The sequence below is a fragment of the Petaurus breviceps genome, unplaced genomic scaffold (assembly GCF_028583685.1).
Source record: "Petaurus breviceps papuanus isolate PSGF00001 unplaced genomic scaffold, PetGlider_PUasm1.0 37, whole genome shotgun sequence".
NCBI lineage: Eukaryota > Metazoa > Chordata > Mammalia > Diprotodontia > Petauridae > Petaurus > Petaurus breviceps.
In genome coordinates, this window is record NW_027186296.1 from 69,868,438 (window position 1) to 69,891,341 (window position 22,904).

A 22,904-nucleotide genomic window follows, 5' to 3' on the forward strand; every position below is an offset into this window, starting at 1 on the left:
CTGTTCCCTAGTGCCTGTGTATCTTATGTCCCAGTTGCATGTAGCATGCATTAACATTTGTTTTTTGAAACTTTGAGTTCCAGAGTCTTTTCCTTCTTCCCTCCTCACCCATCCCTACTGGGAAGGTAAGCAGTTCAACAAAGGTTGTACATGTGTAGTTATGCAAAACATTTCCATATAGTTATATTGTGAAAGACTAACTGTATTTTTCTCCATCCTGTCCCGCCCCCTACTTTTCTATTTTCTACTTCAACCGAGTCCCTTCTCAAAAGTATCTTCTAACTACCCTCTCCCCCAATCTGCCCTCCCTTCTGTTACCCTCCCCCCCCTTATCCCTTTTCCCCCTACTTTCCTGTAGGGTAAGATACCCAATTGAAAGTTTATGTTATTCCCTTCTTAAGCCAAATTCAATGAGAGTAAGGTTGACCCATTCCCTTTCATCTTCCTGCTCTTCCACTACATTGTAACAGTGTTCTCTTGCCTCTTTTATATGAGATAATTTACCCTAATCTATCTATCCCTTTCTCCTTCTCCCAATATATTCCTCTCACCTCTTAATTGTATTTTTTAGATAACATCCCTTCATATTCAACCCATCATGTGCCCTTTGTCTATGTATACATGTACACACATGCACACACTCACATATATATTTATACACACACACTCCTATACATACATAATACTTGTAACACATGTATATGTATGTATACATATATATTTACTTCAACTATCCTTATAATCGAGAAAAGTCTCATGGGTTACAATTATCGTTTTTCCATGTAGGAATGTAAATTTAAATTCCTTATGATTTCTTTTTCCTGTTTACCTTCTCTTGCTTCTTGTAATTGAAAGTCAGATTTTCTGTTCAGCTCTGGTTTTTTCATTAAGAATGCCTGAAAGTCCTCTATTTCATTGAATGACCATATTTTCCCCTGAAGCATTATACTCAGTTTTGCTGGGGACAGGTCCCTCTTTTCTATCCCTAGTGTCACCCTAGTTCATGTCTCTTGCTTAGACAATTACTGGTGTCTCCTGAATCTCTCTTACAATTTAACCTACGTATACTAGCAATAGTCAGATTAAGTTTCCTAATTTATAGATCTGATTATGTTACTTCCCTACTTGAGAATCATGACTTACATATTTCCTCTTTCATAAAACCATTCTATATATCCCCCTCCTATCAATAGAATTTGTAGAATCCACCAATAGAATTATTGCTTTCCATTATTCTATGATTACCCTATCTCCCAATGGAACTCTCCCATATCAAACAAACACAGTCAAGCTAAACCTGGCAACATATTGCTTGTGTCTGAAAATGAATGCCTTATTTTTACCCATTTCCACTAGTCCTTTGTAGAACTGTACAAGGTTAGTTTAATCATTAAATTCTGTGAAGATGTTGTTGTTCACAAAATCGGTCAAAGTGCTAAAGTCTTTCATTGTTGTTTTATGAATTGTTCTGCTTATTTTGCTCAGTGTCAGGCATATAGATAGTCCCAAGTTTCTCAGAATTCTTCAGGTTAGTCATTTCTTGGGTGTAATAATATTCTATTACATTCATATATTAGTTTGTTCAGTCATTCCTTACTCTTTTTTTTCTTTGATACTATAAAAGGTAATATTCCAAATATTGGGTCTTTTCTACTGTCTTTGACCTCCTTGGGATATATGCCTTAGGAGTAGAAAATGTTTTCCTAGGAGTATTGTTGCTGGTTTAAAAGGTATGGTGTAAAATTGAGTGATTTTTTCATAGTCACCAAATAGTATAGTTCCAAATTGTTTTCCTTTGGACCAACTTATGGTTCTTTCAGCAGTGCATTAGTGTGCTTGTTTTCCCCTAATACTTGTGATATTTACCATTTTCATCTTTTGTAATTTTTGATAATTTGATGTATATGAAGTAAATTCCCAGTACTGTTTTAGTTGGCATTTGTTTGATTAGTGATTTGGAGCATTCCTTCATTGATTATTGATAAGCTTGTATTTCTTTTGAAGACTGCCTGTTCATATTCTTTAACTACTTATATTTATTTATTTATTAATCAAATGCTTTATTAACTTCTAGTTAACATCATTCATTTCTGCAAGATTTTGAGTTACAAAATTTTTCCCCTTTTTCCCCCTACCCACCACCCCAAAATAGCGATCCCATTGGATATCTCCTCCTCCAATCTGTTCTCTCCCATATCTTCTATCATACCCCCTCTGACTTTCCAGTATGGCACAGTGGATCTCTATGCCCCAGTGCCTGTATATGTTATTTCCCAGTTACATGTAAAATAATATTAATAATAGTATATATATATATATATATATATATATTTAAACATTTGACTTTAAAACTTTGAATTTCAGATTCATTCCCTTCCTCCCTTGTCACCCACCCTTACTTGGAAGATAAGCAATTCAGTATAGGTTGTACATGTGTAGCTATGCAAAACATTTACAAAACATTGTAAAAGACTGACTATATTTCCCTCCTTCCTATCCCACCTCCCACTTGTTCTATTCTCTACTTTGCTCCTGTCCTTTTCCAAAATTGGGTGATTCCAACTTCCCTCCCCACCAGCCTGTCTTCCCTTCCATCATCCCCCCTCTCATCCCCTTCCCCCCTACTCTCCTGTATGGTGAGATACCCTATTTAGTGTGTATGTCTTTCCCTCCCTAAGCCAAATTCAATGGGAATAAGGTTGACCCATTCCCTTTTGCCTTCCTGTTCTTCCCCTCCATTATAACCATTTTCCCTTGCCTCTTCTATATGAGATAGTTTACCCCATTCTGTCTCTCCCCATCTCCTCTCATTATATTCCTCTTTCACCTCTTAATTTCACCTTTTAAGTATCATCCCTTCCTGTTAAATTGGTCCTGTGGCCTCTATCTATGTATACCTGTACACATATATACACATTCACATGTGTATTCATACGTCCATATACCCTCCTATATAGACATACACACATACACACACACACATTTCTATTCCCTTCAACTATTCTCATACCGAGAAAAGTATCATCAGTTACAATTGTCGTTTTTCCATGTAGGAATGTAAATAGCTCAACTTTGATAAGTTCCTTATGATTTCTTTTCCCTGTTTACCTTCTCATGCTTCTCTTGCTTCTTGTATCTGAATGTCAAATTTTCTATTCAACTCTGGTTTTTTCATCAAGAATGCTTGAAAGTGGTGGCCAGGTAGCACAGTGAGTAAGAGCACCAACCCCAGTGTCAGGATGACCTTGGGATTGAATCCAGGCTCAGACACTTAGCAGCCACCCAGGAACAACTGGCCGTGTAACCTTGAGCAAGTTACTTAATCCCAATTGCTTAGGGGTGGCCAGGGGGCTCAGTGAGTAAGAGCACTGGCCCCAGTGTCGGGATGACCTGGGGATCGAATCCGGGCTCTGATATTTATCACCACACCCAGAAATAACTGGCTGTGTAACCTTGAGCAAGTTACTTAACCCCAGTTGCTTTAAAAAAAAAAAAAAGAATTCTTGAAAGACCTCTATTCCACCGAATGACCATATTTTCCTCTGAAACATGATACTCAGTTTTGCTGGGTAGGTGATTCTTGGTTTTAATTCCAGCTCCTTTCCCCTCTGGAATATCATTCCAAGCCCTTTGATCTCTTAGTGTAGAAGCTGCCAGATCCCATGTTATTCTGATTATGTTTCCACAGTATTCAGAATGTTTCTTTCTGGTTGCTTGTAATATTTTCTCCTTGATCTGGGAATTCTGGAACCTGGCTATAATATTCCCAGGAGTTTTCTTTTTGGGATCTTTTTCAGGAGGTGATTGGTGGATTCTTTCAACCTCTATTTTGTCCTTTGGTTCTAAAATAGCAGGGCAATGTTCCTTGAGAATTTCTTGAAGCATGACTTCTAGGTTCTTTTTTTGATCATGGCTCTCAGGTAGTCCAATAATTTTTAAATTATCTCTCCTGGATCTATTTTCCAGGTCAGTGGTTTTCCCAATGAGATATTTTACATTGCCTTCAAATTTTTTCATTTGTTTGGATCTGTTTAATAGTATCTTGATTTCTCAAAAAGTCACTAGCTTCCATTTGCTCCCATATAATTCTGAAGGAATGATTCTCTTCAGTAAGCTTTTGAGATTCTTTTTCCATCTGGCAAATTTGGCTTTTTAAGGTATTCTTCTCCTCATTCCCTTTTTGCCCTGTTTTGCCGTTTAAATTAGTCTATTTTTTAAGGTGTTGTTTTCTTCAGTTAGTTTGTTGTCTCTCATTTCATAATTTTCTTGCATCGTTCTCATTTCTCTTCCCAATTTTTCCTCTACTTCTCTTATTTGGTTTTCAAAATCCTTCTTAAGGTCCTCTATGGCCTGTAACCAGCTCATATTTTTCTTGGAAGCTTTTGGTGCAGAAGTTCTGACTTCACTGTCTTCCTCCTGTTCCATGCTTTGATCCTTTTTGTCCCCAAAATAGAATGTAAAGTTGGATTGCTCTGTTTCCTTTGCTTCCTTTGCTTGCTCATGTTGCCACTCAACTACTTGACTTTTGGGCTTTTTGCCACAGTAGGACTCTGCCACCAGATAGGGGAGCTTCATCTCAGTTGTTGGGGTTTTCTCAGCTTCTGAAGGTATTAGTTGGGTGCCCTCTCTGAAGCCTCTGCATGCTCTGGCAAGCTGGTCGTACACCCCAGGACTTGTACCCTAGACTGCAATCCAGATCCAAGCAGGTTAAAGCAAGAGCGATTACCCCTCAGACTGGTTGCACTGCTGCTGGGCCTCAGCCATTCCTCGCCCTCGGGGCAAAAACCGACCACACTCCTGAACTACTGGATCCCAAAGTCCACACTTCCATAACCTCTCACTTTGTCCTTAGCATGTATGTGTTGATAATTCTGGACACTGTCACAGCTGCTGGTAATCTGAAGTCCCTCCAGTTGGTGGCTGGTGGCTGGTCAGGCCCGCCCTGAGGCTAAAACCTCCTTCAAGCAGGGCTGGGAAGCTGGGGAGCTGGCGGTTGGGGTCTGGGGTCAGCTCCCAGAGTGCTGTACTGGCTGCTTGCTGCTGGCCTGCCGGGTTGTTCTCAGTGGGAGGTTAGCTTCTCTGTGTCATTTTGTGGGTTCTGTAGCTCGAAAGTTTCTTTGGAGTCACCTTTTACATGAATTGGGGGATATGTTAAAATAAATTTTAACATATTTAAAATAATGTTCCTTGTTTTTATATATTTATATCAAGTCCCTATATATTTTGATATCAGACCTTTATCAAAACAATTTGCTACACATATTTTTTCTTAATTTGCTACTTTTTAATTTAAGTTGCATTGATTTTGCTAACACAAAAAGCTTTTCAGTTTCAGGCAATGGAAATTGTCCATTTTATCTTCTATTGTTATTTCTATCCCTTGTTTAGTTAAGCATTCTTTCTCTGTCTGTAATTGTATGAAGTACTTTCTTCCTTTCTCTAGTTTTTCCTTTTTTTTTATGTGTGATAGAGAATAGGGACTAGACCTTAGATTTAAATTGATATAGACAACCCCTAACCCCCTTCCCCTGAAAAAATTATGTCCTTGAATGTAGGTAAACATCTTCTGCAATTAATACTTAGATTCCTAGAGCTCTGAGAGCAAAAATGATTTGTTTAGGGTTATACTTGTCAGAAGTAGGACTCAAACCTGCATCTTTTTGGACCTGAGACTGGCTCTCTATTTTTAGGTCATGTATCTACGTAAAGTTTATAATGGAATTGGTATAAGACGGTGGTTTAAACCTAATGTCTGCAAAGCCAAATTTCTGTTTTCTAATTTTCCTGACAGTTTTTGTCTAATGAGAAGTCCCACTAGTTGATGTCTTTGGGTTTACTGATTATTAGGTTATTATATTGTTCATGTGATCAGCTTTTCAATTTTTTTTTAACCTGTAGCAAATAGTTTTGAAAATAACTGGTCTGTAGTATGTTTTGAGATCTGATAATGGTAGACCACTTTAATTCCTAATATTTGTTATCATTTGTCTTCAAATTTTAACTTACTATTCTTCCTGATGAATTTTATTATTATTTTATCTAGTTGGTAGTTATGGCATGGTACTAAATCTCTATATTGCTTTAGATACTGTGATAATTTTTAAATTGGCATTGCCCCACCAAGAACAGTGATTCTCATTCAAGTTATTTGTTTTCCATTATTTCTATAATTAGTTTTTAAAGTTGTATTGATAGACATACTAATTGTATTTTCAGTCAACAATCAAATATTTAAGGGGAAAGGAATAAACATCAGTGTAGTATCTACTATGTTCTAGGTACTATGCTAAATGCTTTTTATAAATAACCCATTTAATCCTCACAACAACCTTGCAAGGTAGATAGATGTTATTAGTATCCCCATTTTACAGTTGAAGAAACTGAGGCAAATAGAGGATAAGTGACTTGCCTAAGGGTCACACACCTAGTAATTAATTATCTGAGGCTGAATTTGAACTCAGGTCCTTTTGATTCTAGGCCCAGCATATCCAGTGCACTGTCAGCTTAAGTGCCTACTATGTGATAGGCATTGTGCTAGAGATACAAGTTCAAAGAGTAAAATGTTTCTCCTTACAGTGAGCTTATTCTAATGAGACGAGTACATACAAACTACATATATGGCATGAATATGAGGTTTATATACATAAAATTGTTGAATACAAGGCAGTTTGGTAAAGAAGGTACTAGCACTTTTCGAGATCATGAAATCTTCATGAAGAAGATGGTACTTGAGCTGTGTCTTAAAAGAAGATAGCAATTCTATAATGTGGAGTCATGGCATAAAGGGCAACTAGTGCAAAGGCACCATCAGGAGATAGAGTGTTATGAGTGAGAAAGAGGACAGGCAGGCATGAAAGGGAATGTCCAATAAAACTGGAAAGGAGCACTGGAGCCACATTATGATGGGTTTTAAACGTTTAACACAGGAGGTTATATTTTATCCTAAAGGCAATAATAGGAAGTCACTGGAGTTGGTTCAGTTAGGGGAGTGATATGGGCAGATATCTTTAGAATGGATTAGGGTAATGAGAGACTGGAGGCTGGGAGAATAATTAGGAGGTTGTAATAATCTAGGTGAGAGGTAATAAGGGCCTGATCTAAGGTGCTGGTTGTATGAATGGATAGCAGTTGGTCCTTTTATCAGGGTTTCTACTACTTCGGTAAAGTTTTTTACTTTCTGTTTTAAACTGTTTATTCTCCTCACATTTTTCTTAAGATCACTAATTTAATTTTTTATTATTTGCTTCAACTCTTTATTTCTTCTGTATGCTCTTTTTTTTTTGTTTGTTTCGTTTTGTTTTTTGGAGGGGGCAAGGCAGGGCAAATGGGGTTAAGTGACTTGCCCAAGGTCACACATGGCTAGTAAATGTTGTGTCTGAGGCTGGATTTGAACTCAGGTCCTCTTGACTCCAGGGCAGGTGCTCTATTCACTGTGCCACCTGGCCACCCCTCTGTGTGCTGTTAAGAGTTCTTGTGGATGATGAATTTTTTTTTCTGGGGTTCTGCTAATTACTGCAAAATTATTCTGGCATTTTAGGGTGTTCTCAACCCATAATATTTCTTTCATTGTATTGATAGTTTTCTTCTCTACCCTTGGAATAGTTGGTGAAGGACCCTCTGCATACTGTTTCTTGGATACTTCTGGTGTTTTTAAATGTCTAGAGTTACTGTCACTTCTGTTCTTTAATGTAGTATCAGAATTAGGAGTGGAGGCTTGCAAGCAGCCACAATGAGTTCTCTGTTTGGAGTAGGGTAATCAGCAAACCTGTTTAAGAATAGCTTTTTTTGGTCCTGTCTTCTCCAATAGTTTTGGTTGTATTCACAAAGGTATAGTTTCATATCCCTGGCAGAGCTTGGAATCCTAGGCATAGTTCCTTATATTTTCTTGCATTCTCAGGGTATGTCAGTGGGAGTGCGATCATATTCCTCACTTAAGATACCCTATTGTAGTCTTGGATTGGGGCATTAATCTAGGACCAGGATGGCTCCTACCTCTAGCATTTTAGGCATTGTTGAGGTGTTGTAGCAGCAAGCATCCCAGCATACCCAGGGTGGCTGCCAACACAGGTTCTTAGATCTGCTTTTCCAAAGGAAAGCAATTCAAAATGGGTTAACAGTATTGCTTTAATCAATCAAACATATCATTTACCTAGTTCAGGGGAAAAAGTCAGCACCCCAAACTTCAGAGTATACAGACAGAAGTTACAAGCATAAGTTATAAGAAGACAGAGAAACAGTTCAGCAGACAGGCCTCCAACTGTCTGACCATTACATCCATACCTAGTCAGTTACCAGAGAGGGAAGCACCAACATCTGGGTTTTCAAAGCTGGGGGGCTCAAATCACACAACACTTCTCAAAGTGAGCCTCAAAGCTAAGCCTCACATCAGGATTTATATAGCCTTCTCCTGGATCAGAGAATGTTATAGCCCTCTAGACCCACTGCCCAATCACAAAGTATTGAGGTGTGGGTATTCCTGAAAACCAGCCCCCTGCCACAGGCTCCAGGTGCACTTAAGCCAATCAAAGGACCTAGGGGCAGGGAAGATCTTAAATTACCATTCCCATAACAGGTGTCAAGTTGGGGATATCTCTCGATGATTGCTAGCTCTTCCTGTAGTCCTGATTCACATGACTAACTCTAGGTGCCTGCTTCCTGTTGCATATTGTGGCAGGGCCAGACTTACTCTCTTTACAATCCTTGACTGAGGTGGCTGACCCCTACTTTCAGCCATAGACCTGGGTAAGTTAGAGGAGCTGAGGAATTGAAGCCTCATAAATGAGGTTGCTGAGACAAGAATCTTAAGTTTTGAGTTTTGCCTGCTCTCAGTTCTTCTGATTCTAAGCTCATCACTCTTTATACTATATTATATATTCACTATTTTGAAAACCCCTTGAGATTAAGGACTTTTAAATTTTATCTGTATCTCCCTGAATGTTTAGCATAGTAGACTAAGAGTAGTATGTACTAAGTAAATTTTCACTGAATTAATGCTGAATCATTAATGAGAAAGAACCTCAGACACCAAGTCCATTTAATATGTGAACAGTACTATGATACTATGAACATAGCATTATATATGTAGAACTGCAAGGTCAGAGGTTATCAGGTATAATAATTTTATTTAATAGATAATAGGAAACTGAGACACAGAGATTAGCTGACTTTCCCGAGGTTACACAGCTAGTGTCTGAGGTGAGATTTGAACTCAGCTCTTCCTGTCTCCAAATCCTGTACTATGTGCCATTACCCCACAATGCCTCTACAATGTTACTTGAACTTGAGATAAATTTGATTTATATAGATTTTCATTCAATAGCATAATGTTTTAGAGAAATGTTTTTTTCAGTCACAAGAGAACTCCATGCTTAATTCCTTATCATAAAAGTCCAAACCAAATCAGTTCTGCAGTTAGACATACCATTTTATTAGATGAAGGCACTTTATTTGAGTAATTAATCAATATCCATTAATATTAGATTGTGAATACTTGGATTATTATAAGCCATTTCACTCAAAGGTGATTGGCGTTTGATATGTAATCTAAGAATAGCTTATTCTCTTGTTCCTCATGGAAATTTTAACTGCTGAAATTAATGTAATTTGTTTATTTATTGCTGTTATTAGCTATCAATAAGTATGATTATGGTTTTCAGTATCTGATTATACCATTAAATTATCAATGGATATGCCTAGTCAATTTTTTAGTAGTAAATAGGAGTCTTTGGTCCCAAGGCCTCTAGAATTAGCACTTGCCTAATTTCTCAGGCAAGAAGAGTTGTTTTTTATGTTGTAGCAGTCTTAGAGATTTGAAAATTATGAAGCAAAATGATATCATTGATAATTTGACTTTTAACTGCATTGGATTTCGCTGTTTGAAGGGAGGTAGCTGTGTCTTTCAAGTATTTTACCCTGTTTCTTCTACTGTTGCTGACACACACTTCTCTATAGTTGATAAATGTACCAACGTAGTCTTTATTACAGTTATTTATTTCATTAACATCTTAAGATTTGATGAAAGGAACAGTGACTGGGGAGTTAAGAGATCAAAAGATATGGATTCTAATCCTGACTTTGTTAGTGATTAAAGTGTGACTGGGTATGCATCCAGGTCTGTGTTTTCTCCAGTTCCAATCTAAATTGGATTTTATTTGAAAGGGAAGGATAGAGAAGGAAAGCTACTTTTTTGGGGGGAGTGGGTAAGTGGAGATCCACAGATCAAGAGAACTTTTACCTGACCCTGCTTGCCCCCTTTCTTCTTATTCTTTCCTATTTATTATAAACCGGATTTTTTTCAATGAGCAATCTACTTCTTATCCTTTTCCCCTTATGTGAACTGTACAATGTTCATTTAAAATCACATTTTGCAGATGTTCTTAAAATGTTTTATATGCATACGTGTTGTATATCTTTATCTTTTCAGATCTTTAAGGGTAAGAATTTGGTTTTGCGTTTCTTTTGTATGTTCCTACCTCCCAGGTCCCAGGCAAATAAATGCTTGATGATTTAAAGAATTTTAGAACACTGACACATTTGTTATATATGATCTATACCCTATAGGACTAATAATGCAATGCTTCTCTAGGCTACATTTGATAATCAAAGTGTTTTGGGGAACCATTGCAGTCATAATATTGCTTTGTGCTTGTCCTTATGTTATAGTAAGTGATATTTGATGGATTGCTCTATTCCTTTACATCTTCCCTTGTCCTAAATCCTCTTATCAGTTTGAAAAAGAAAAAAAAAAGTTTTCTCTTGGCAGGCTGCTGTGGTTGTCAACATTAGTAGGAACTGATCTGAATTTTTAATAAGAACTGTTGGAGAGACATAAATAAGTTTGATCAATGAACGATAAAGGAGTCCTTAAAGCCTGAAGTGGGGCATGTTATAGGAAGAATCACTTCATCATGAAGGAATGTCGTGTGTTGTATATGGAGCTTTCAAGGAGTAAATAAAAATAGATTATGCCAGCAATGACTTGAGGCTGATTAATACTTTATTAATTATCTGAAAAGAATTCTGGAATTCTCAGGGAGACATGGAGTTTTAGGTGCCCTTTTGTGGTTTTAGTACTAGAGTATGTGTCTATCAAGAGCCTATTAATCAGTTTTGACATGAAATGTAATTTTGCCCCAAAACTTCAGTCATAAGATAAATGCAGTACCCTGAGAAAAGTTAGGAACATAGGAGGTTGGAACACCTAAGGTGAAATGGTTGACTATCTTCTTTTTATGGAGTTTTTGAAGAGCTAAATTACTTTTAAAGTATACTTGTTTTGATGAAATGTTTGATTAGAAACTTAACATTGAACACAACCACAATTGCTTAATTGTTTGTATTTAAATTAACTTTAATGCATAAACTATCATATTGCAATCACTTCCATTTTGCCATCAGCATTCTTTACCCTTTTGTTCTCATGTACTTTTTCTCATATGAACTTAGTGTATATTCCATTCCCCTAGTTCTGCTTTTTTGGTTTTCATTATTTCCAGAATTCTTTATATTCCTCATACTTGTTAGTCTTAATTGCATTGTAGTATCTCATTAATGGATCACAATTTATTTAATCATTTCCTAATTGTTGGATATTTAGTTTGCTTCCAGTTTTTTGCAATTACTTATAATGTTGCTATGACAGTCTGAACAGATATCTCTTTTTTGTTTTTGTTTTTGATAACACTTTCAGGGTATTTTACCAACAATGGAATTATTGGGTCAAAGGGTGTATGATTATTTTTGTAACTTTTACTGCGTACTGCCAGATTCCTCTCCAAAAAGATTCTACAAGTTTGCAAATTCCACCAGCAATGAATGAATGTACCTGTTTCTCCACAATCCCGCCGCAGTGAGTTTCATTGCTTTTACTTATTTATGCTGATTTGATGGGTGTGAGGTGGTACCTAGAAGTTGTTTTTGATTTGAATCTCTTGACTTATCAATGAGGTTTAGCATTCCAAAAAAGTAATTATTGACAATTTATATTTCCTTTTTTGAAGGTTACTTATACTATTTTCTGACCATTTATCTTTTAATAATTGTAAATTGCTATTGTGACTTTTAAACAATTCCTTATCCATTTTATAGGTGAAATTCATATTTGCCATATGTACTTAAATATTTTTCTAGTCTATTATTTTAAATTTAATTATTTTTGCCTAGAAATTTTTATTGTAACATAGTCTAGATATCCATCTTTCTACCCCAAATTCCTTCCCATTGTTGAATTTAAAAATTCCTCCCTGACATAATTGACATATACTTCATTCCATTTTCTTCTCTTTTTTTTTTTTCTGGAATTCTTTCTGTAATGGTTGGATTTGATCCAGCTGTAAATTATTGGGGTGTCTGGTATAAATTGTGATAAAGGCCACATTCTTGGAGGTTGTACAGAAAAATGATTTTGTTCTACAAATTATATATAATTCTGTGTACTTTTAGAATGTAGGATAAAGAATTGGACATAGTAGGTGCTTTAAAAATGTTTGCTGAATTTAATTAAAATGACCTGCCTAATAGATTACTTCTTTGTAGTTAAGAGACTTATCTGTACTTTCTGAACAGAGTTTACATTTCTACCCCCTTCAGTGTAGGTAGATAATATGGCCTGGGATCTAAGAGGTCAAAAGAATTGATTTGACCAGTTTGGAGTCTGGATATAGGAGTTGGTTCCTGTACCATTAGTATTACTATAGTGATCACACTATCGCTCATTTTCTTGGTTTTGTTCTTTTCCTATTTGGTTTCTTCAGTGTGTGATTCTATTTACCAGTTCCAACTTTATATGATTATATCGAGGTTATATTGTAAAACACTCTTTTTAGGTCCAGTCAGCCCAGTAAGTGGGAGAATAGAGGAAGGATACGACAAATAAAAGAGTCCAAGAAAACACTGGGTACAGCACAAGCTGCTTGCTACGCGTATGTAGGGATCTTATCAATTTCCACTTCCATCTTAGTTTCCATGATTCAGGATATGTCTCTTGAATCTATAGAATATCATTTAAGGAATTTACTGTCTTTTTTTTTTTTTTGCCAGTTTTTCAACATTATGTCATACTTCCTAAAGTTAAAATTTTTTCATGACACATCATACAGAGAGAAAAGGGTTAATATGTGAAAAATAGATGCTTGATTTCAATAATAAAGATAGAAGAAGGGGAGGATGATGAGAAAATAAGAGAAAGCTGTTAAACAGAGCATAGAAGAAAAGACATGATAGTAAAAGGTAATGAAGAGGAGGATAAAAAGGATAAAAATTAACATGAGGGAAAAAGTGAAAGAGAAAAAATCAGTTAGAATGTTAACCTTTGCTAAGCTTCATCTTCATTGTCCTTATGTGATTTAGTCCCTTGGCTCTTTCTACATGCAATTTCAGCATCAGAGGATACAAGGAAAACATTACTCAGATAGCCATCCACATTGCTTGCCTTGGCTTTTCTATTACAGTAGAGCATGAAGGAGAGATCAGACAATCAACTAACAGGTATTTATTGTAGAAGTACAGTATACTCAGTACCATGTTAATCATCATGAGGGTTATAGAAAAGGTATAAGATGTTAGTTGTTTTTTAAAAAAACTTGCAATCCAGTTGGGGTAAACTGTGCTCCATAATTGCTTGTTAATTGATGTTCAACATAGGTACACAGCTTTTGACTTATTCTGTACATCACAACTAGCTGATTGGCTTCCAAGTTCGGGTTATTTATTCACTTTTAAAATATATTTCTTTTTTCCACATGAAATTGCAAATCTATTATGTACAACTTGCTTTTCCTTTTAAATATATAATGAAGTTATCATGTAATTTTCTTTCCCCTCCCCACTTTCCCCATTGTAGAGATGGCTTCCATTAAACCCAGATGTGTGTGTGTGTGTGTGTGTGTGTGTGTTTTACATATTTAAAGGTCCTTTGTAGTTAATTTGAATATTTATTTCAAAATTTGTAATCAATAGAAGTCACATATTTGTTCTTTAAATTTCCTTTCTCTCTCAAATCTTGAGGTTTACTATATATTATCAGCTCGAGGCCAAGCAAGTATGTAACTGGTATTCTTTGTTCTCTTCACTTACTCATCCAGTATTTATTTATTTATATTTATATTAATTTAACTTTAATTATGTCTTTACTTTAAATATCCCTTTAATTTAATTATGAACCTGTCATTTAACTGTCCCTTTATCTTTAGTTTCTTTGAAGAGGGTTTTTAGCCAAGATTTAATAATGTTTGTGCATGGGTTTGTGAATTAATTTATAATCTAGTAAAAAAAACAAACTTATTTTTGCCAACAAGGGACGGTTCCTTAATAGAATTTCCACTTTTACTTTTTACTAGCATTGAATTTTGCCTCCTATCATTTGATGTTGCCTAAAATGAAGACCAGTACTTTATAGATTATCATCTTAATACCCTCATTTCAGTTTTGTCTTTTGGGGTTCTCACCCTATTGTGATTTGATTTAAGGAAGACTCAAAAAGACTTTGAATCTAGAAATGGAGTCAACCTGTAACCCAAAGGAGTATATTTCTAATGATACAATTTCAGGCATTTTGGATAGACCAGTAAAAGAGTCATTCTGGTGGGAATCAACCCTAGCAATCTTCTAATCTTAACAGGTAGGTGGCAGTTTATTCTGCCTACATGTAAAAATGGTCCTGAACTTTGATATTAGGAGAATTTCTTAAGCATTTTTGCTGTTACATAGTTAAAAATTTCAGAGTTGCCTGGGGCATTAAGAAGTAAATTAACTTGTATAGGTTCACACGGTGTGCGTTGTTGTGTCTGTGTGTGCATATAAGTGGGGGAAGGGGGTAACAGGAAATGGAGAAACTTGAACATTCTTTTTTTTTTTTCCTCACTTTTTGGAGGGGGAAGGTAGGGTAATTGGGGTTAAGTGACTTGCCCAAGGTCACATGGCTAGTTTTGTGCTAAGTGTCTGAGGCCGGATTTGAACTCAGGTCCTCCTGACTTCAGGGCTGGTGCTCTATTCACTGAACCACCTAGCCGCACCAAGCAGAGTCATTCTTGACCTTGAGATTGACTACTACACTATATTCTTCTTAGTTATATTGTGGTTTTAGTACTGAATTGATATACAAACTATGTGATATTATGGGCTACTGTATAGTAGTATGTGTATATCTATCTATTTATCTCATGTAAGCTAAGCTGCTAAACTGATGAAGTCATAAAAGTAATTTATTGGGTTTTGTTGGTACTTTATCAGATGCCTCAGAAATCAGGATCCTTTTCATGGCACAGGGTGAATCTGGCAAAAGGTACAGGTTAGCTCTTTCTGGGAGGGAAAATATTTAACCCTATGGGTGGAATTCCTTGGAATCATGTTGATTGGTACAAATAAAAAGAAACTAAGATTATTGAAACAAAACTGGGAAATCTGGTGATACTATTAAAATGCATTGACTTCCTGCCCTGACTTTACTCTTTTTTCCCCCAAACAGTGATTCACAGTATTATGATTGATATCCACACATCACTGTAAATTTTGTACAACCCTTTAAATGTTTTATATCAGTTAATAATCATGTGAAGATCACTGGATTTGGAGTCAGAGGACGACCTGGGCTTAAATTCCACCTTTGCTACTTTGCAATTGTGTGACCTTGAGAAAGTCACAATCTCTTCTGGGCCTCAGTATCATCAGATGTAAATCAAGAGGACTAGAGTAGATTAATCATTAAAAGCACCTTGCTTTCTCAAAAATTTCATTACACATCTATAATTTGTTGGTCACTGTGTTAAACAACAGGGATACAAAGACAAAAGCGAGCTAGTTTCTGGCCTCAAAGAGCTTACTTTCTAACGGGGGAGTGTTTGTGTGTGTGTGTGTGTGTGTGTGTGTGTGTGTAGTTACTATAGAATGTATTTTTAAAAAAATACAAGGTAGTTTTAGGAGGGAGGCTACTAGCATTTGAGGGATCAGGAAAGGCTTCTTATAATAAAGGTATTTGAGCTGAGTTTTAAAAAGAAACCATACTTTCCAAGAAGCAGAGGTGAAGTGTTTCAGGAATGGATGACAGCCAGTGCAAAAGCATAGAGATACATTGTCACATGAAAGGGACAGCAAGTAAGACAGGATGGCAGGACCATAGAGTACAGGGAAGGAAAGAATGCATATGAAGACTGGCAAAATAGGAAGTAGATAATGCTTTTCTCACTCTCAAGTCTTATGAACCTAAATATGATCATTAGCTGAATGAGAGTTTATAGACCAGCCTCTTCATTTGACAGCTGATGAAATGGAAACTTAGTGAGGCTGAGTGATACCCACCATGTGCACACAGCCAGTAAGTGTCAGAGAGCCAAGGCCTTCCTGGCTTCAAGTCCACATTCTCTCTACTATACTGAAAGTTAAAATAATTATTTCAAAATAGAAAAATAAGTCACCAGTACAGGATTTGGGGAAACTAGGGAGTTTAATTGACAATATTTAATACTATACACGTTTTCAAAGATTGTATGTGTATTGTATTATGAGATTAATTTTAATGAAGCCATTTTGAAGCATATTCATTATGACAGAATTTGTCAACCCTTGTACCATATTGGAAGAGAACTCCAATATCTTTTCACCTGCATGCCATGAGGAACATCAAAGTATTTGTGGAGGATAGTATAATAGAATATCAGGTTTTGTTTTTTGTTTTTTAAACTGACCTTAAATTTCATTTCTGTATGTCTCTCTGCCTCTCTCCCTCTTCCCTACCTTCCTCTCCCCTCTTTTCCTTTTTCTTTCTTTCCATCCTCTCGCCAATGTGGATTGCTACCTGCTCTGCAGCTTATAGTCATAGAGAGTTCTCTGGGGCACCAAGAGGGTGAGCTATTTGTCCAGAGACAGTACTTAAACTCAAGTCATCCAGACAGAGGTCAACTCTCTACCCATTCTTCTCATACTTACTCTCACCTCAGTTAATAGCATGATTATAACAAAAATTCATCAAACATTGATTAAGTAATTGCAGTACACCATGCTATGCGCTGGAAATTCAACCTCCTTTTTTGTCAAGGACTTTACATTCTTTTGGCAGAATGGTGGGATATATCATATAGAAAAGCAAATACATAGTAATTTCAAACAGAAGAGTATGGTAATAGGTGGAGAAGTCAGGAAAGGCCTTTGTGTAGGGCCATGCTGAAGGTTTTTACATCCTTTTGTGTAAGTATACTACAGCACTTCAATTCAACAAACATTTATTATGCACCTACTATGTTGTAGTCAATGTGAGAGAAAGTGGTATACTGGATATAGAATTGATCTAGGAGTTAGAAAGACCTGGGTTCAAGTTCCATCTGGCACATACCAGCTTAGTGAATCTGGGCTACACTCCTGGTTCTTTTGCAACCTCTAAGGCAACTAACTCTTAAGACTTTTTGTAGCTGCAGAACAGCTGCTGATATGAATTAATGGTGAATTTTCCTAGTGGGGGTTCCCTACACTTATGAAATCACAGGCCATAACAAAACAAAATTTGTCATGTGCTGTGCCATGCCCTGAGGATACATGTTGTTTCTGATTCTCATTTATCTAGTCTGTTTCATTCATCTATTTCTGTTTTTTTTTAAATCAACACCAATTTTTAAATGATTTTTGTTCACCAATATAATTTGAGGTGTTGAAATGTTATTTGCCCTTGAGATTTTTACTTGAGATTTTAGACCTTTTGTTTCCCCAAATGAATTTTCTGGTTGTTTTTTTGAATGCTAATAATTATCTCCTTTGTAATTTGATACAGTAGTACCTTCAGCACTTCTTAAACTCTGGGTCGAAATGCCATATGAAGTTACAAAAAATTTGGCGACATTAAAAGGTGTCTCAACACATAACCAAAAATTGATCAAGCACATAATAAATCCAAGGTGTTTCTGGCAGCTCTTGCCCATGTTGCATCTCGTAACTTTGTTCTGAAAACATGACATGGGCACTTTGTACTGCACGTGCTGTCATGCCCATGCAGGATCAACAAATGTTTTGAAACACAAAAGGGGTAAAACACTTAAGCCCTGCTCTAAATCAGTTGTGGCCCAGCCATGACAGTGAATATCCCTACAATTATTTACTTCATTCTTCATTTTAAAAATATTTTGTTTTGTAACTGTAACTTGATAAGTCTTTAATATATCTTGGTAGTTTGACTAGCAGATAATTTTTTGCTTTTTGTAAGTATTTTAAATGTGACTTCCCTTTCTATTATGATTGACATTTAGAGTGCTGATGATTTTTGTAGATTTATTTTGTATTCTCCTACTTATTCAAACTTGTCCCAATTTCTTGCTTATTCTTTGGGGTTTTCTAAGTAAACTTTGTTGTTTTCAAATAGAGGTAATCTTTTTTCTTCTTTGACAATGTTTATGCCTTTAATTTCTTGTTTTATTGTTATTGCTAGTATTTCTAAAAGTGATATAAGAAGGGGGAGAAGGAGCTTTATCCTTGGTTATTGGAAAAACTTATAGTTTCCACATTGCAAGTAGTATAGGCTTTTGTTTTTAGATTTTTTTTTTCACATTAAATTATGGCCCTTCTGTATAGGGCTTTGTTTTTTTTTTTTTAGCAAAATGGGAGTTGTATTTTTCCTATAACTATTGATATAATCATAGTTATGGTGTAACAGCAAGCACCCTAGCATACCCAGGAAGGCTGCTAGCACAGGTTCTTTGAGCTGCTTTTCTAAAGGAAAGCAACTCAAAAGGGGTTAACAAGCTTAGTTTAATCAAACATATATCATTATTTATTTCAGGGGAAAAAGCACCTGAATTTCAGAAAATACAAGCAAACTACAAGCAGACAAAAAGTACAGGCGGAGAAAATAACATAATTCAACAGACCGACAGACAGGGCTTTTAACTGTTTGACCATTACATACATAGATAGTTAGTTGCCAGCAAGAGAAACACCAGCATCTGGGTTTTCAAAGCTGGGGGTCTCAACAGTTACCTAGAGTCTCACCTGGCCAAATCATACAACTCTTCCCATGAGTGAGCCCCAAAGCAAAACCTCACCTCAGAGTATATATAACCTTCTCCAGGGTCAGAAGATATCACAACCTTTGGGACCCACTGCCTAATTACAAAGTAACAGAAGGTGTGGACCTTCCTGAAAAAACCAGCCTCCCCTACACAGGCTTCTCTTGTTGGACTCCAAGTGAGACCTGTTAAGGGACAGGGAAGATCTTTAAATTCCTTTACCATTACAGTGGGCTTAGTTGTTTTTATTATTACTATTAGTTAATAATTTTCCCGATGTTGAGCCATCCTTGTATCCATAGTATAGCTCTAACTTAATCATAGTCAATAATTTTTTACATTATGTTGTTATAGTATTTTTGCTAGAGTTATTCAAATTTTTGCATCAGCATTCATTAGTGGTAATATTTTCTCTACTTTATCCCTTCCTGTTTGTGAATAGAGTATTTTAATTTTTAATTTTTTAGAATGAATTATGTAGCATAAGTACTCACAGCTCTTTTAACACTTGATAGAATTCACCTATAAATCCTTCTAAACTGGGAATTTTGTCTTAGCCCCTTTATGACTTGTTCAGATTTATTTTCTGAGGTTGCTTATAATATATATTCCATGTTCTGTTAATCTCAGTGTTTTATATTTTTGTAGGTAATAATTCTTTTTTTATATAATCAGCTTTGTGTTAGTATGTAATTCTTCTGAGGTTATGATAATTATTTTTATTCCATATCTGTCCTGATGCCATCTTGTTAATCTTTTATTTTGGTCATTTGATTTTCTTCCTTTTGATCAGAGTAGCTAATAGTTTATTGATTTTTGTGTTAGTCTTTTCAGAGCCAGCTTTTAATTTTCTTAGTAATTTCTGCCCTTCTTTTGAGCCAGTCCTTTGTTGTTGTTGGTTTTGTGTACTTAGTTCATTAATGGTTTCTTTTTATTTTGTTAATTTATGGTTTCAGATATATTTTTCCTCTGAGGACTGCTTTATTGGCATCCCCCAAATTTTGCTGTTTTTCATCATTATTTTTCACAATTAATCGTTTGTTTTGTGCCTTGAATCATTCATTACACTGATTGTCATTAAGTCTTCATTTTTTGTTGCAATTCTCCTCTGTCAGTTATCTTAATCATGTAAAAGGTGTGCTGTGTTTCTTCTTTTTTACATAAGTTTTTATTGTTCTGTATCCTATCACGTGATCTGAATTTTGTTTTGTCTTTTGGTAAATGTATAATGTGGTGCTGAGAAATTTGTATAGTCTTTAATGTTCTTTTGTAGAAAATACCATAAATTTTCCACATCTAACTTTTACTGTTTATTCTGATTTTTTATTTTCTTTTTGTTTCACTATCTTTAGGTTTATCTACTTTTTTTTTCTTTTTGGAGGGCAATTGGGGTTAAGTAACTTGCCCAAGGTTACACAGCTAGTATTTTTGTGTGGGTGTTAAGTGTCTCAGGCCAGAACCGAACTCGGGTCCTCCCGACTCCAGGGCCAGTGCTTTACTCACTGTGTCACCTAGCCTTCCCGTGGGTTTGCCTACTTTTGAGGAACACTAAAGTCAGCTACAGTTGGCCTTTAAAATTCAGTTGATTCTTCCTTTATTGATTTACATGTAATGCCATTTGTTGCATATACATTTAGTATTGATATTACACATTGTCCGTGGTTTCTTTAAGCTTAATGGAATTTCTCTGTCTTACTGTGAATTTTTATTTTTGTCTGGATGATAAGGCAGTTTCAAGTTCTGCTTTTTTGAAATCATCTCATACACAGTAAATTTCATTCCTGCCTCTCATTTTTATTTTGTTAGTGTCTTTATTGTTTAATAATAGCATCATAGATTTAGAGCTAGAATGGACTAGAGTTCAATCCCTTTTCTTCCAGGTGAGAAATCTAAAACCCAGAGATGTTGAGTGTTTTTCCTAAGGTCACACAAGTATTTAGTGTCATGTTTCTTGTAAGCGGCAAATTGTTGGGTTTTATTTTCTTATTCATTCTCTCACTTTTGTTTTATTGGATTGTTTAAGCTATTCACAATTACATTTATCGTTATTAGGCTTGTATTTTTCTCTTTCTTGTATATGGGTTTTTAATCCCTTTCCTATTTTAAATCAGAACCTTGGCCCTAATATTAGTTTGTTCAGAGTACTTTGATGTAAGAATTAATCCCCACTGCTCATTCCCATAAGCACTCCCTTCCCCTCCTTTTTTTTTTTAAGCAATTGGGGTTAAGTAACTTGCTCAAGGTTACACGGCCAGTTGGCCAGTTATTTCTGGGTGTGGTGCCAAGTATCTGAGCCCGGATTCGATCCCCAGGTCATCCCGACACTGGGGCTGGTGCTCTTACTGTGCCACCTGGCTGCTCCTAAGCAATTGGGGTTAAGTAACTTGCTCAAGGTTACACAGCCAGGTGTTTCTGGGTGGGTGCTAAGTGTCTGAGCCCGGATTCTATCCCAGGTCATCCCGACACTGGGGCCAGTGCTCTTACTCTCTGTGCTACCTGGCCGCCCCACCTTCCCCTCCTTTTTACCTGTTCTATGTTAAGTTCCTTACATTTATTAAAAATTTTTTAATGTATCCTTTAATTTATCTGTCCTTCTTCTTGTCTTTTGCTACAGAATATTGCCACTGCCATCTCTCTATTTGTTACATTCCAAGACATTTTAGTTTACTTTATCCTTTTCATCCACAAGAATTTATTATTAAATATCTACTATGTTACAGATTCTATCTTTATGGATCTTGTTTTCTCTTGGAGTAAGTTTGAGGGAGAAGGAATGCAGGAAGGAACAATATGTACATAGAAAACAAAATACAAAGTAGTTTTCATGGAGCAGTAGCAGCTGGTGGGGATCAGGACAGATTTCCTGTAGGAGTTAGGTGGCACTTGAGCTGAGTTTTGAAGGGAGCAAGGGATTCTATAAAGCAGAGGTAAAGAGGAGAGTGTTCCCAAGTAAGACAGCAGCCTCTGCAAAGGAACAGAGATAGGAAATAAGATGTTCCTATACGTGGGATGAACAGGTAATTTGTACTAGAAGAGAGTGCATGTGTGAAAGATAGTAACATACAATAAGCCTGGTGATGTCAGAAAAAGCCAGATTGTAAAGGGCTTTTTCTCTCTTCTTCTAGTCTATTCCAAATTTTTTTTCCCAATTCATTAGCCAAACCCTTATTTGTTACTTTTTTATTCCCTTTATATTTCTCATGAGTAGAACTTTTGGGATAACAAATTGGAACACTCCTCTATTAATTTCTGTGATGTTAAATTTGTAGATTAAACCCATTTTCCTTTTTTCTGTGTTTCATTCAAGAAGTAGACAGCATCAAATAGAAGCAATATTGTATGGTGGGTATCACCATGTGTCCCACATGACCTTACCATGATCATTCACCACTCCTGGGTCAGGTTATCTGATCTCTAATTTTATATACTCCCTTCCTCCCTGGATAATTAATGCTCTTAAAGACCCATACATCGTACTTACACAAGTTCAACAATGTCACCTCCCTAATCAATAAACTCCCTATTGCCTTCAGAAGCAAATACAGCATGGGCTGTTTGGAATTCAAAGCCTTTTATAAACTAGCCCTGTCCTATCTTTCCATTATTCCTTCTCCCTTCACATACTCTGTGATCCAGTGGCATTGACCTCCTGCCTGCCTGTTCTGTGAACAAGATGTGCCATCTCTCAGCTCCTGGCTGACTGTCTCCCATGCCTGGAATGCTCTCCCTTCTCAGCTCCACCTACTGACTTCCCTGGCTTCCTTTAAGTCCCAACCAGAATCCCATCTTTTACTGGAAACCTTTCCCAACCTCTCTTAATTCTAGTGCCTTCCCTCTGTTAATTCTTTCCTACTTATTACATATATATGTGTGTGTATATATATATATATATATATATATATATATATATATATATATATA

The 22,904-nt window shown here is 36.1% G+C and overlaps 1 protein-coding gene across 2 annotated transcripts in view; it reads left to right on the forward strand.

Annotated features, from left to right (window-relative positions):
- The window catches only part of ABHD17C (abhydrolase domain containing 17C, depalmitoylase), an 85,883-nt gene that overhangs the window by 52,486 nt on the left and 10,493 nt on the right, over window positions 1-22,904 (forward strand). The window contains exon 2 of one of the 2 annotated variants that reach the window (XM_069098684.1): window positions 11,690-11,848. The exons of the other annotated variant lie outside the window; for it this stretch is intronic. Within the exon in view, the coding sequence (XP_068954785.1) occupies window positions 11,690-11,848 (159 nt within the window). The remainder of the gene's footprint in view (window positions 1-11,689; window positions 11,849-22,904) is intronic. 2 annotated transcript variants of the gene reach the window in all.